The 15639-nt window shown below is 37.1% G+C and overlaps 2 protein-coding genes across 3 annotated transcripts; one reads left to right on the top strand and one right to left on the bottom strand.

Annotated features, from left to right (window-relative positions):
• Positions 1–2590: 2590 nt before the first annotated feature.
• Positions 2591–9098, bottom strand: LOC131327337 (increased DNA methylation 2). Of its 2 annotated transcripts, XM_058360442.1 has the most exons (3): positions 8972–9098; positions 4002–5004; positions 2591–3095 (listed from the first exon to the last, which is right to left on the bottom strand). In XM_058360442.1, the coding sequence occupies exons 2-3, from the start codon at positions 4984–4986 to the stop codon at positions 2842–2844; spliced, it is 1239 nt and encodes a 412-aa protein (XP_058216425.1). In that variant the 5' UTR covers positions 4987–5004; positions 8972–9098; the 3' UTR covers positions 2591–2841. The 2 variants fall into 2 exon arrangements, with proteins under 2 accessions (XP_058216425.1, XP_058216426.1); XM_058360443.1 differs by lacking the exon at positions 8972–9098 and having other exon boundaries at positions 4002–6117.
• A 5248-nt stretch (positions 9099–14346) lies between these two features.
• Positions 14347–15022, top strand: LOC131327778 (uncharacterized). The gene is made up of 2 exons (XM_058360910.1): positions 14347–14424; positions 14552–15022. Exons 1-2 carry the CDS (start codon positions 14347–14349, stop codon positions 15020–15022), a joined length of 549 nt encoding a protein of 182 aa, XP_058216893.1.
• The last annotated feature ends 617 nt before the right edge of the window (positions 15023–15639 follow it).

Raw genomic sequence — 15639 nt, 5'->3', positions numbered from 1 at the left:
CAGAAACATTGTAGAAGAAAAGTACCAATTAATCAGGAAAAGGAACAAGAATCCCTGGTTAGCTAGGTAATTGTCTACTTAATTAACTTTGAGTTTTTGTTTTTTGTTTTTTTCTCAAATGGCATGCGTGTATTTGTAACATCATTCTCCATTTCGTAGAGCTATGACACAAACCTGGATGCTTCAGTTGCCTACATTTAGGTTCCTTTGGACACTATCAAGTGTTAACTATTATTCGGTTGGAGTCAATCTAGGTTTCATGCTTAGCTGATGCATTAATGAAATAGTAACAACGTATTTTTGAAATGGACGTGAAGTATTCCTTCATGGGTTTGATGATCTCTAGAGGAATTCATTTTTCTTTTTTTTTTCTGGGGTATAGAAGAAAGGATTTGTGGGCGAATTCAAAAAATACATGTAATCTTAGGAATGGACAACGTAGATTGGCTGCGTGGTTGCTGAATTTGATAGAGGAGTAGTTGAGTTTTCATATTCTGAGGGAGATGATACATGTTATTCTCTTGAACAAGGTCAGTTCATTCGCTATTAACACGGAAATGGGATGGCCAAAGTTAAGTTGGCTTACTAATTCACAAAACTTTTATAGTATGAGTTGTTGTGGTAGGGAGAACCTTGCCTCAAACCTTTGGATCTGCAGACCCCAAAAGTTGCATTTGGTCTTAATTTTTTTGGAATAGGAGACTACCTCATTAAATGTAACGTGAATCAGTACTATTGTTTGATGAGTTCTGACTGACCACAAAAGGAAGTGTCTAATGAGCTCTTGTTTTGAAATATGCTGGAGATGATCATACTCCCCCAAATACATATTGTCCGAAAGTCGAAGATAATGAATTCTTGTGCGGGTTATAAGTCAAGAATCGTATGAACAGACTGCTGTTACCAATGGTTTCCATAATTTCTGTTACATGGCTTTTATACCAAAAATTTGATCATTACGATGATGTATTTTGTTTGTTCTCGAATATTTTTTTTTAAACCTTACACGTGGAGTGGCTGTATCCTAGGTAACGGCAAGTTGCTATTCTTGATTCTTTTCAGAACAAAGAGTTCCTTCCGCTCATCCAGAAGGATATCTTTCTTACTGAGTTGTATGTCCAAACCCAAGTTTCCAGTGTGCATCAAGATCTTCCCTTTATATTCTGAAGTATTTTGTCTATTCTACTCAAATTTCCTTTAGCTTCATCAATGTCTCGATGAATTTTTTCTTGCTCATCCTGCGCTTATCTTTGCTTTAATGCTGAATACTTGTCTGCACTTGTATCTTGTATTTGGAGAGCACTCATTTAAGAAGGATCTTGCTACTAAGTATAGCCTTGAATTTGTGCTAGGACTTATCAATCGTGACGGTACTGGTGTGCTTGATGATTGCAGATTGCTTGAATATGACAAGTAACATGAAAAGCTTGTTAAACCTAGATACCATATAAAATGCTACTACTTTCGATTTAGGCTTTGAAATGTTTTGATTTTCGGCCACTTATCTACGCCTAAACCTTTAAAAAAAAGTACGGTTATTTTTGCGGATAATTCTTGTTTCTTGAAGGTCAAATCTGTTTGATGTTGTATTGACTCTTCAAAAAAAATAGTAAAATCTACAGTGCCAAAGTTCATTCAGCCAGTCGTGTACAAAATCGGTTACAAATGTTCTTTCCTCTTCCCTGCTTTTGTATGTATTTTGCACAATTTCAGTATTGGACCTCTAGGTTGGGCACCTTGTTAAAATAATCAATGTAGCCTCTTCCTTGTAATTGGCCCAGGTTGATAATTGATATATTTTTCATACTAAGCAATACTATTTAAATTAACAATGTATAACCACAGTTCATGATATTTCTACTTGTAGCACAGGGGTTTTCAAATCTCATCACTCAATAAGTATTTGGTTTTACGGTTTACCGATGCATGTTTAAAATTAGGATAAAATATAACACTTCGAGCTAAACAATATTCGTCAAAGAAGATCACAAGGATATATTGAGTAAATTCTTTACCAATCAATTTCCTATTTACCCAATAATTTTTTTTTATAATTTATCTAATCAATTCGCTTGGCTTGACAATAACTAACTAGGGCTCGATCAAAGCCACTACTGTAGACGAGAGGTCACAGGTCAATCCTTGAAATAAAAAATAATGATTAATTATTTATTCCTCCTGAATGGGGATTGTAGGCTTCTTATGTTCTGTTTCATGTACTTCCCAATTTTAGATCCTTATATTCTTTTACTGCTTGTAATTATTTAAAAAAAACGTGATTTACACACCCAGCAACCACACTCCTCTCACATATTTATGGGCCCACATAAATAATTATGGAAACTATACATGATGGAGTCCACACATGTGTAAAAGAGAGAGGTGTGATTGGTGGATGTGTACCTATCTACTTTTGTTATTTTTGTTTATTTATTAATATACTATATAGTGTAGTTTTATGAAAGGGAAGGAACACACATGGGCCCCTCGGGGGTTCAACCACCGAATTTGTTTAGCAGAAGAGAAAAGAAACAAAAAAACAATCCCAGCCTCGACCAATCCGGGCTCACGCTTCTGTGAGGAACAGTCAGAGAGAACAAAATAACATCTTCAACCAGCAGTTAGGAGAGAATATACAGCGAAAATCGGCGTTGAGAACAAGTTCTGGCAATAACAAGAGCTTACTTCTGATATGCAGCGAACAGTTGCTAACATATTTGCACGCATTTGATAGATAGACTAACTCCACATCCTAAACTTTATACAAACACAGCATTCCTGACAGAATATACAGTGAACCAACGATGATGATAACTACTTTTGCCAATAAGACGGGTTTACTCAGTTATTCTCCTTTTGTACCCCCTTCATCACAATGCCCTCAAGAATCCCATCAGTACCGAAATTACCAGAGAATTGTTGAGGATCAACTGGACCTGGCAGCTTAAACGAGATGGAGAAGTGCCCCGACGGACAAAGGTTCTGTGTCTGCATTTCAAACACCTGGGACTGCATATATACGGTTTGCTCGCCCGTGGTTGTCACTCCTCTTATCAATACTTTACCATCAATTGCAACTTCACAACCAAATTCTCCTGCACCAGGGGAAACAAAACGATGTCACACCTTTTTCTTTTAATCGTATCTTTGATTGTAATGAGGCCTGTGAAGCAAGAAAAGGCTATGCCAGGAGTCGATAATTCAACTTTTTGACACACATGTTTAGAATAACAGAAGAACTATGAATACAGGAAACAGAAAATAAAGGGCAGGGGAAGGTCATTACCACACCAAAATAGCAACAGTAAATAAATAGAACTGATACGGGTGAGCGACACTACACCGATACTCTGACACGTTGGAGGCACATTAAAATAACATACTTTGTTTTGTTAGTAGGAAAATGCTATAAAAAGACCCGTAAGTTGTCTTTTAAGGTTCAAAAAGTGTAATGAAAGATGTGCACAGTACATAAAAAAATGTGTGAAACAATGTTGAGAAGTGTAAAAAGTGAAATAGAAGGAGCCCTATTCTTTCGTTCATTTGTGTTCATCCTTTACTCATATAAGTACATTAACAAAAAAGTTTAAGCTTTAAGTGGAGTACAATATCATTTGGCACCATGACATGTCCCACGAGTGCAATCGTGTGCTAGAGTATTCCTGCAGGAACAAAATTCGAATACATAGGACTTGTACCAGGAGAGTGTCGGTGTCCTTGCTTTGTAGCTTGATACCTTTAATTCATAATATGTGCACAATTTAAAAGAGAAAAAGAGGAGGGAAAAAAGTAAAAGAATTCCATTCTAAAAAAACCATACTCAGATAAATGTAAATTATGCCTAACTGACGAGAGGAAATAACGATCACCTAAAAGACATTTGAAAATCTACCACTATCAATTATATAGCCAGTGGATACTAAAAATCAATGTACCTACAAGACATTTGAAATACTGCAACTACCAATTATATGGCCATTGGATGCTAAAAATCAACTTACTCTCATCCCTTTTCACCCCAGGAAGGGATACGCGGAATAGGTAGGAATCCTCACATTCTCCAATGTCCAAGAGTCCAATAGACGGTCCAAAATGACCCATTGCTGCAGTCCCAGTGATTGAATATCCACTTCTGGTTACATTTACAATGTTTCCCCACTCTTCTCTAGTTGGGGGAGAAGGAAGAAATACCATTCCTGACTCAAATCCCCCCTCACCCCTGGTGCCTACTTCAGCTGGCAATGGAGCCACATTACTGTAAGTCACAGGTACACAATTATGCGGTGCCCCATTGACCGGTCCCAAAACATGGACAGTTTGCGAAGATTCTCTGTTCTTGTGGACACAGTTTAGAGGTCCTGTAGTTTTAGTACCGTTGCCATTAAAACCAACCTCCTGCAACGATATGTCATACAATGCCTCATCATCGACACCAGTGTACATCCTTGCACCATCTCTATCCAAAACCAAGTTTTGTAACCCAGTTAGCCGTTTGAACCTTTCCATATCCTCAGGCTTGATATAGTATGATTCTGGGTGGTTAATAAATACAACGTTTTCAATGATCTTGTAAAGGGTTTTGAACCGCGAGTGCGGATGAAGTTGAGGAGGAAAGAGATCAGGAAACTGAGGGTATTTCGCTGGCATAGGGAGATTCCCATGGAGGAACCGGTCCAACCAAGGTCCTTTTACCACAGCGGAGTCATCTGCCTTTCTAAGTACATAGTGATATACCCTCTCTACTTCAACTTTTTTAATGTGGGAGCCCGCAAGCTGTTCAGAAGTATATGAGGGAAGAGCCTCAGCAAACCTTTGTAAAACGGACTTTCGGGGACTTTCTGCCTTGAGATCAGGCCCAAAGAAGGTACCCAGTATGAAATATAGGAGGAAGCACTGGTCGTCACTTGGCATCAACCCTGTCGATATACTGTCCAATTCAGACCTGACAGCAATTTGAGTTTCTGTAGCTTGAGGTGAGGTATCCATTGCAAACCAAATCAAAGCCTGAAAGGAAAAGAAGCAACTCTTAAGAAAAGGTAATGTCAATGCGAAGACAGATTAATTACTTGAGGATGTTCAGCATCACGTGCAACTCAATTTGAGAATTTTCATCTTCTAACTATTTTGCTGAGAACAAGATCAAAAATTAGGCAACATAACTTGCGAGGAGAGAAGGGGTGCAACTAAGGACAACTAAAGAAAAAATGGGGACGTGGGAACCGAATTTCAGGGTATTTGTCTCATAATAGAGACTTTACTGCACTTTTTGTGGCGGCTGTGGGAGCATGGTGTTGTTGACATGTAGGTTTCAGTGTGCTTTGTTCAAAGATGAACTCTAGCAGAGAAGGCCCCTATAGACCGGGATCAAAGGCTGCTCTGTCAGCGGTACATGCTTTTCGTGCAACGGGAAATTGTAGTTTGCTAGCACATACAAGAATCGTTCATCCTTATTTGTAACTCAATTAACAAAGTTCTCGAGGGCATGTTACAGAGACTCAGATACGGGTTATCAGATGCAGGTATGTGTAGTGTGAGACTGGTCAATTTCTCAATTCAAGGAGTTGGGACTGCAAAAATATTCACATTTTTTAATTTTTTATTTCTACATGTTAAATTTTGTTTTTACTAGGAGCCGTAGTTCATTTCATGCAAAGCACAAGAGTTTGATGCATCGTTCTCCAGTAAACTTCACTAGTAAATATGCTTCTGAGGTGAATATATTAAACACGTCAGACGCATATACCATGTGCTCGCTCAAGTGTTAGGCGTCTGACGCGATGAAATGGGTACTTTACACATTTTTAGTTTCTATAGTTGATCTCGGTTAGATTGAGAGGTTCTGTACGACTCTTGTAACCTCCATGATAATATAACAAAAACCGTGAAACAACAGTGACTCCATGGATGTAGTAAACAGATAACCGCGAAACCGCAGTGACTTCATGGATGTAGTAGCCCTTGTTTTTCGAGTGAACCACGTAAATCTGGTGCCTCGTTTATGTGTGCTCTATCTCTTTTTTTGTTCTAGATTTACTTGTTTGTATGTAACCGTTGTGTTCTGAAGTTTGTGTCTTGATTTCTAGCATAATTATATGTCCGTCGAAAACCCACAACACTTGCATCATACAACCTGTGAACTACATTACAAATATGGAATGCTATTCAGGCCAAACATAAGAGGATTTGAAACCAAAAAATTATCAGTCACTGTAACATCAGTAATACGAAATATACTCTTCAGACCAAACAAGATGATTAGTTTGAGACCAAAATTTATCAGTTACTGCAATATTAGTAAAACTTATGTGTGTTGCGGGCCAAACAGATAATGATGGAAACATAGAATTTATCCATTACATTAACATCAGACATCCATATGACATTGGAATGATTATATCTAATACTTGTCTTGCATGCATACAAGGTTTGTAGTTTGAACAGCAGGAAGACCCTGGGTACATCCTACCGGGTATATCTCTAAAAATTCTGTGAAAAAAGAAACCTGCATATAATGTCAGGTTAAAACTTGCATATAATATGTTTGAGTTAGTACCGTAATGATACTTCTACTAGATATTTAATCAGTGAATTGGATCTTCAAAGCATCAATGCATGTGTAAAAACTCACATCATCTATAGCCACCACTGCTAGTAATACAATATCCTTCGACACAAGCACGCTCGCCTGCCCACCCTCGCATACACACACGTAAGTATGTATATGCATGGCCTTTCCAAAAAAAAAGTATGTATATGCATGACTTCTACATTACACAAAATACCCTCCAAGGCTCCAATCCTGTAGTCAAATATGCTTCTCTTTGTGGCAGTTTTATGTCATGTCAATGTATTTTTTGTCCAATTAAGGCTTCACTGGTTCCTCAGTTTGGTCTAGAAGTTCGTTACATCTCTGAAGTGGAAACCTAGAGATAAAGCATTCGAAGCATGTCTAGAAATTATACTTAGGATTGCTCAAGTACCATTCAAAAAGCTATTGTCGAATGTCAATATATGAGAACTAAAAATGGGGAGAAATAAATGACTTCTGCAAAAGAAATAAGTATAATCAAATAACAGGAGTCAAGTCCTGATGGAGAAGAATAGTAGTCACTCATTTATAAACTTGGCAGTTTTTGACAAATAAGAAAGTGGATTTATTCCAATTATTTGTTGCCAGTTTCATCTAATATCTGTGAATGATTGTATTGAGTTGCCTCCCCACTGAACTAAAAGGGAATCTACTTCTTAAGGATGCCGAGAAGAAGCTCTTGTCTCTTGCTTGTTCGGTTTGCATTTGATTTTCCACTCATAAGCCAGAGATCAAAGATTTCGAAATTCACCGAGATGAAGAAGCTAGCTTTAGTCCCTCCTAAACCCCTTCACTCCTCTAAACTTCATCTTAACCTGTGCCGAATCCATCACTTATTTGAATCAGGGAAAACGTAAACACATAGACTATTTCGTCGATGTACTAAGATCGTTGATTGATAGGGGAAGGGATAAACAATTAGCTTTCAACAAAGGTAGAAATTTAACATGGATGGACATGATGTCAGCCATCCATGATTTACACTCTTTGCTTTTGCTTCTTTCTAATTTTATTGGTTGAAAAATAGACGTCAGAATTCAAATTCAAACAGGCAATCACATTTGAAATTGCGTAAAGTTTTGCAGGGGAAATGCTCCCCAATGATTTGGAAACTAAACTTAAAATGGAAGATGACCCTTCTAAATTATTGGTACCCCCACCCCGAAGTCTTTTCCCATTTGCAGATGCTTTTCCACTTGATCCACCCTTTTTCGGGGTAAGGGTCAAGTTGAATCACATAAACACAGTAACTCAATAATTAAGCCACAGTTTGCCAACACATTAGCCCTTTGGATTTGGTCTAGTATGACTGTATGAGTATATGGACAGTCAACTTTGAGTATTATGAGAATTTGTAGTTTTAGAGGAATCTCAACATGGACTAGCATGCATCCTCGCATTGAGTTATCTCTCCTATGATCCAAATGAGGGCTACACAGTATATCAGTCATTCAATATCATGCCAAAAAAAAAAAAACAAGTAGACATCTCGGATATCAGTATGTGTTAGTCTAACAGTCAATTTCACAAGAAAAATTTAAGAACGGCCACTGGTATCGCATTGCCAGAAATTCTATTAAAACCTACCAAATAACAAGTCGAAACCGTGGGCCATTTTAAACCGGTGGGAGAGAATATTCAAGGAGAGGATCATATCCATTGCATGGATAAAGAGGCCTTAGGGACAACATGCGTGTTGGGCCGATTCAGGCTGTCCATGCTCGGCAATGGATGGTTCAGATTGCGCGCATCTCAGCCAAATAGCAATGGACGGCCGAGATCTGTTTGGCCAAGATGCAATCTGAGCATTGCCGAGCGTGGACGGCCCAGATTGCCCCAACATGCATGCTGTCCCCTGTCCTAGGCACCCCAAGTTCACAAAGAAGCTTCGACTCGCAGATAATACTCTATACTTTTTAAGCATTACAGAAGAGTAAACATTCTCAAATGCAGAACGTTAAAAGAACTTTTCGTATATAGAAACAAAATCAAAAAGTAGACAAATAAAATGGAACGGAGAGAGAGAGAGAGAGAGAGAGTACATGATTTATGAACCATATTTCCGTTTTTGGACGGAAGATAACTTCGCAAAAGAAAATGCATTGTGTGAATCAGCTTATAGTGATTATCATGTGGTAGCTAGTAAACGACCATGCAAATGCTGATACACCATGTTGATTACCAGCTAAAACAGAAATTACAAGCTTTAATTGGATCTCTACAAAACCCTTGATCATGTGATGATCAGATACATAACAAGTGAGAAATAATCGCAGAATCAGAAGGAGACCTTTGACGGTGTGATGATTTTGACAGAGAGAGAAAGAGAGAACAATAAATTCCTCTAATTAATTGCATTTACGAAGAAAGAGAGGAGCTTACCAGTCAAACTGGAGGAGTTCCTGATAGAGACAGAAACGGGAATTTGAGAGAGAGAGAGAGAGAGAGAGAGAGAGAGAGAGAGAGAGTGAAATGCTTTCAGTCAGTCACAATCACCATGCACTTGATTATGTCAATTGGGTTTGCTGACTCAGGCCCTGAAAATAGATTGCACGCCCAAACATCTTCATATACTTTATCGCCGCACCCACAGGAACATGTGATGGGGAAAGGAAGAGTATCGAAGCATCACGAGACGGTGTCCAAATATGTCAAAACTATTCGGGTCTAGTTTTCAAGAAGGCGAGGATAATTATTAAAACTATTTGGGCCTTGTTTTCCAAAAAATATGCCTCGTTTTTTTTCAATTTTGTGTTTTTATTTAAATTTTTCTTGCATTTGAGAGTTTTGCGTCAAATTTTTGTGAATTGTTAGTTCGTCTCAACAACAAATCGAAAAAATAAAAACTTACGATTTTTACCCTTTTTTTTTAAAAAAATATCCAAAATTTAGTACTTTTAACCCAAAAAACTGTGCTAAAAGTGCTTAATTTTGGATATTTCCAACTAAATTGGATAAAAGTCATAATTTTTAATTTTTTAGTTCCTCTTATTAAGACGAACCAATAATTCATAAAAATTTAACACAAAACGAACAAATGCAAAAAAAAAAAAAAACAAAAAAAACAAAACAAAAAAAGCCCCAAGTTTTTTCTTCGGAAACTCTTTCTATTTCTAGCCATTTTAAGGATTCATCCTATATTATTCCAATAAATTGCACAATAGTGGATAGGGAACTATACTAGTGACCTACCCAATTTATTGCAGAAATTTTTAGGATCGATGGTTGGACCATGCAAACTAGAAATTCTTTTTCTTAGATGAAAGAATAGATTACTCGATCTAGGAGTATTTTCATATTGCTCATAATACCTATCATAATTCGGACATCTATTTCAAGTACATATAGAGTGCTAGTGGCATGTCCTTAACCCCCTCTTTCCATCACATATTTACATGATATTCACGTAAAAGTATGATGCTTGTAAAATGATAGTGCCAAAATAGTTTTTGTCAAAATAAAAAAAAATTAACGTGCAAAAAACTTTGCACCTTATAAACTGCTTTTCGTAATACCAAATTTGATTTGTTAAGGTACAATATTTCTATGCACTTTAAAAAATATTAATGACATCTGCTTTTTGACATTATCAGCACCCGTGATGAGCCAACATTATCTAGTGCTCCAAGGGCAGTGACTCAATGTTTTTTTACCATCGCATTTTCGTGTAAAATTCAACTAGAATCGCTTTGGTTCTTTTTTTGTTGTAATCCAGAACCGATCTTATAATATATCAACCTAATTTTAAGTCGCGTGGCTGCATTACAACCTGAAAATCCCTCCCACGGCTTTTTCGCACAAGCTTTCGCATGCGGGGAGGGTGCCCAAAGAATTACTTGTCTTCTGTAATTTGGATCTTCAAAATCTTTCCCGCAAGAGATGTGGACCGTTTGAAAATTCAATCATTTGTTGAAGGAAGTTCAATTAATCTGAAGTGTTCATCTTGATAATCAATGGTTCAGATTTGCTGAAATTTTTACCCGTAAAAATATATTATTACCGGTAAGAATATTATGAAAATAATGGACCATAAAAAATATCATCCGACGGTTGTGATTACTTGGACCGCACATCTGCAGTCCAAAACTCAGATTGCATACAAGCCAGATTCTTGTTGAAAGGATTATTCTCTTGTTTGAATGATTTCTTTCTTATGGTGGGCAGAGAGGGAGGTTGAGGGTCGGCTTAACTCTACATAAATGTGAGAGGAGAGGGATTTGGAAGTTGGAACCTGATGGTAAGTCACACGTCCATCGATAATGCACTCATCGGAGACCAAGTATTTAAAGGATGTGTTTGGACCATATTTGGAAAATCCCAAATTAATTAAAATTTAATAGGCTAATGGGTTTATTAATTTCGGCTAGGATAAGGCCAGCCGAGATAATGGTTAGGGAGGGATAAGCTATTTTGTTGAGGAGAGATAGAATATCCCACTTTTTGTGGCGGTGGTTAATATATATACTTTTAAATTAGCTCGCATAGTTAAGGGGTTTAATTTAATCTTATACTAGTAATTTTTTTCTTGGTTGAACGTGACTAATTATTTGACCCATGTTCTCAACGGTTGCAAGAAAATTAGGGAAAGTGGGACACGTGGTGTGTAATTCAGCCATTTCAGGAGACAGTTAGAGCCTATAAATACAAGAGTAGTTCAATAGCATTCCTAGTTATCTAGCTAGAAGTTGTTTATGGCAAAGAGTAGAGGTAGAGGACATGTGGCTACTTGGTGGTTGTCGAAGGTGGATGATCGGTGGATTTGGGTTGTTGTTGTCCGTTTGGTGGGCGGCAATGCTTGGTAGTAGGGTTTGTATTTTTTTTCAAAAGTATAGGGTTTTGTTTTTTGGGTTTTCTTGGGCTGGGCTTAGTCCACTTTAGTGGGTTAGGTTTATTTTTCGTGCTTATTGTATGATCTGGGCATGTTAGGCCCTCAGTTATTACGGGCTTTTGCCCTATAGGAGTGTTTAGGCTTTTCCTTCCAACCTTTGATTGAAATTTCCTTTTTCCTTCCCCTTTTAATAAAATACTACTACTGCTGATCAACAAAAAAAAAAGGGACAATGTAGCATGTTTTGGGATATAGACTTTAATGCTCAGGCTCCTTTTCCACACGAACACATAAGGACGGGACCTACATACTTAATTATTTTGGGCCTCACACCTAATGTATGGTGGAGCACCACATGACGGTGACTCAAAGGCATGATTAATTAATTCTCCTGGTGGTGGCATATGACTTGAAGTGTTGGAGAGGTATTTTTATAATTGCAAAAATACTTGTCTTGACTGGCTAAATCTGAGTGTGGGTGTGTGCATGGTTAACTACTAGAACATATATGTTGTGAATGGTCCACAGAGAGAGAGAGAGAGAGAGAGAGAGAGAGAGAGAGAGAGAGAGAGAGAGAGAGAGAGAGAGAGAGAGAGAGAGAGTGCTTGTATGGTAGGTAAAGGACACAATATAATGGTTTGATTCCTTTAGAGAGAAAGAGAGAGAGAGAGAGTGCTTGTATGGTAAAGGACACAATAATGGTTTGATTATTTAAAAAAAAAGAAAAACAAAAAGGACACAATGGTGTAGTTGGCCATGATGTATGTGTCTTGTATGTAGTAATGTAGACATGCATGCCAATGCATTGATACAAGCAAGTGTTGTGCTCTGGTGGCTAGCTTGATGGTTTTCTAGGCAGAGAGGAGGGGGGGCGGGGGGGAATTTTGTCTTGCCATATCGATGAGTGGCCAACCAATGTGTCGGCCATTAATAAAACACACAAGAGCATGCATCATATATACTACCACTCTATTATTGGTGCTACCTATCCCTGATTTTATCATTCGATCATCTATATAAACATGCATGTTTCCTTTTAGGAAGCAGAAGCAAACCCAAGGTGGTGGCCATGATCAAGGTCTCTAATTATGTATGGACACACTACACTTGCATTTTCCGGGTTCCACTAGGTTCTTCTAGAATGTTCCAAATCTTCTAAAATTTATTCTGAACTTTGTCGGTAAGTCTTGCAAGCTTTAGGTCTTGGGCAACCCTTCGGACTGGGGCAACAAAAAAAAAATTGAGATAGATTATAAATTTAAAAAAGTTTCCCACAGTAGCACAAATCTTTGCTTGGTGCATGTAGTAGTCACTGACGTTGTCAAAGCATTTGTGGTGCTTGGTTTGAATCCTAGGTGCTGTCATCTCTCATTTCTTTTTTCCTTCATTTTTTTGTTCTGCGATCTTTTTGTTTGCCTATCCACAATTTTTATTCTACCTCTTTTTGTTTTCCTCCCAACAATAATCTATAAGTGATGTTCTTACATTTGATTTTAAAAAAATGTCATAGTTAAAATAAATCGAGCCAGCTAACACGGTTTTTATTTTTATCTTTGAATTACCATTTCGCAAGAAAGATTAAAGAGATTGACTATGATCTCAATTGAAAATGAGGCGCAATTCCACTAAGAGTATTTTTGGGCATATGGGGCTTTTTAAACTTCTTATGCTTTTCAAGAAAGGTCATTCTCCCCACATATATAATATAAAAAGCCCAAAAAAATACAAGTTAGCGGAACGGGTCCTGAGTTCTTGGATAAGTAAAGTAGGATGACTCAATTGAGAAACTTGCTTCAAAAAATGCTAGGAGAGGTTAGTTTTTTTTAAATCGGATCGTGCTAATTAATCATAAAACACTATAAACGAGATTTTTATTTTGATGTTTTTTTTTTTTTAATGTTATTCAAGCTAAAAAACAATATAATTTTGAATTTTTTTGTACTTGTATTTTTTTATTTTATATGACTTAATAGTAAGTGGGTAATAAAGTAGGAGGTTGGGCTAGGGCAACCCAAATGTCGGGGCTGACACTTTTTGCCGGTCGAGTGTTCCAGGCTAGCACTATGCTAGAATTCTGAAATTTTCCAAATTATGATGGAGTCTTCTGGGTTTTACGAAAATTATTCTAGAGTTGTTATTGTCTAAAAACTTCGTTTGCTCCTTATAAATAGGAGATGAGAGCTCATTAGGTGGGTGTAAGACAAAAACTCTGAAGTGTGAATAAGCTACTGTAAGAGTGAAAGTGCAGGCACAAACTCTAGTGCAAGATCGAGTAAGATGTCCTAAAACCAATTCCATTATATAAGTCCAGCACGCCATCGACATTGAACTTGACCACATTGTTACTTGTAGGTTGCCACAAAAGTTTGAATAAGATAAGTTTGTTTGGAATAGGCACAAACTCTAGTGCAAGAGTAAGATGTCCTAAAGTGGGTCTTGTATAATATTTAATAATGGATGATGCTATGGTGTCCCCGGTCATTTTGGAGACACCATAATTTTTGGCATAACTTTACCATTAGGAGCATAACTAAAATCAGTTACAAGCATAACAGAACCTAAACAAGGCATAACCAAGGAATATCCAAAAAACCAACCAAGGCATAACTAAACCCAACCAAGGCATAACAAATATGTTATGCCTTGTTATGGTTTTGGTTATGCCTTGCTATGGTTCTGTTATGCTTGTAATGGGTTTTGGTTATACTCATAATGGTTTTATTATGCCAAAAGTTACGGTGTCCCCAAAATAACCGGGAACACCGAAGTCATGCCCTTTAATAAAAGTGTATTAGTTGGGTGTACAAACTGAACATATTCATTTTTAGTAAAGATCACTTGATAATGCATGTAATGCAGAAGGGGTGAGCTAGCTGCAATGTGTGAAGTGGTTAGATGATGGAGTGAGCAGTTTTACGTCCGAGTAAAAATGGATGCGTTTGAAGAGACACTTGCATCTCTTAGAAGGATGACAACAATCCCCTGGCGAAGAATCTCTTTTAAAACTGTATGTCTACAACAAAACACACATGAAAGGCTTTAAGATACAAAAGCGAAAAAGTTTCTTGGGCTCCCATAGTACTTAAATAGTACTTAAATGGGCTTTCATTATATGGCTTGCTTGTATGCAAAAGCTTTCCACTAAGGATAGACTTAGGAATTGGAGTATGGAGTTGGACCCTAAATTGTGTTCTTCGCTGAGGAAGAATCTCTGCAACATTTGTTCTTTTAGTGTACGTAGTTTCTCAAGTTGCATATGGGAGAGTATCTTATCCAAATTTCAAGTTCAGAGAAAGGCAGATGCATGGACTGAAATTGCTATTGCCTTTTGCAAAGGCAAATCATTCAAATCTCTCCTCTTTAAACTGGCTCTTGCACCAGTTGTATACCATGTTTGGATAGAGAAAAACTCTAAAAATTTTGGTGGAATGTCTAAAAGTGTTGCTGAAGTTTTGAAATATATAAATGAGAACATCAGATATAGAGTTTATACTTGGAAACAGATTCTTAGTTCTATTGAGAACCAAATTTTTTGTGATCTTTGGAACATCTCAAGTAGAATTTTTGGGATTGTTTTGGCCAAAGTTTTGATAGGTAGAAAGTAGTTTGTAGACAGGATTTTCCGTCTATAGTTTTTGTATTGAGGGTGTTTACCCTTTTTGTTTTGTTGTTGGTTGGTTATAAAATTAATTATACACTTACTAAAAAAAAGATTTGATCCTTTTGTTGCCTCTTCATTTTTTTGCAGAAGGGATCCGTTGCAATTGATCTGTCACGCTCTCGATTTTCAACATAAATATTAAAGGTTTTCCATAAATAAAAATCCTCAAGATAATACAAATATTACCCAAAAACCATTTCTATTTCCCCTTGTTCGCAAATCATTCCAAAGTCCAAAGCATTTCCAAATTTACATCATTGGCCCAACAGCCTAAAACCACTAGATCAGGTTAAAAGAAAGTTAAGAGTTTACAAGAATCCTTCATTTAATAAAAAGAAATAATAATAAAAATAATCAAATTACAACTTCTTCATCCGGAGATAAAGTTTATAAAAGATGCAAAATTAACTCTCCGAAGTCGCTTTCAAAATGTAGGATCACATGCAAGTACAGCATCCCATGTCACAGCCTCTGATTGTACCTGAAAAATGATAGGTTTGAGCAAAACACATGCCCAGTAGGAAACTCTCTACAAACTTTATATGCAAATGTGAAGATTTG

This window comes from Rhododendron vialii, chromosome 5a (genome assembly GCF_030253575.1).
Source record: "Rhododendron vialii isolate Sample 1 chromosome 5a, ASM3025357v1".
Lineage (NCBI taxonomy): Eukaryota > Viridiplantae > Streptophyta > Magnoliopsida > Ericales > Ericaceae > Rhododendron > Rhododendron vialii.
Note: the sequence above shows the minus strand (reverse complement) of the source record. Positions and strands in the feature narration are given on the sequence as shown.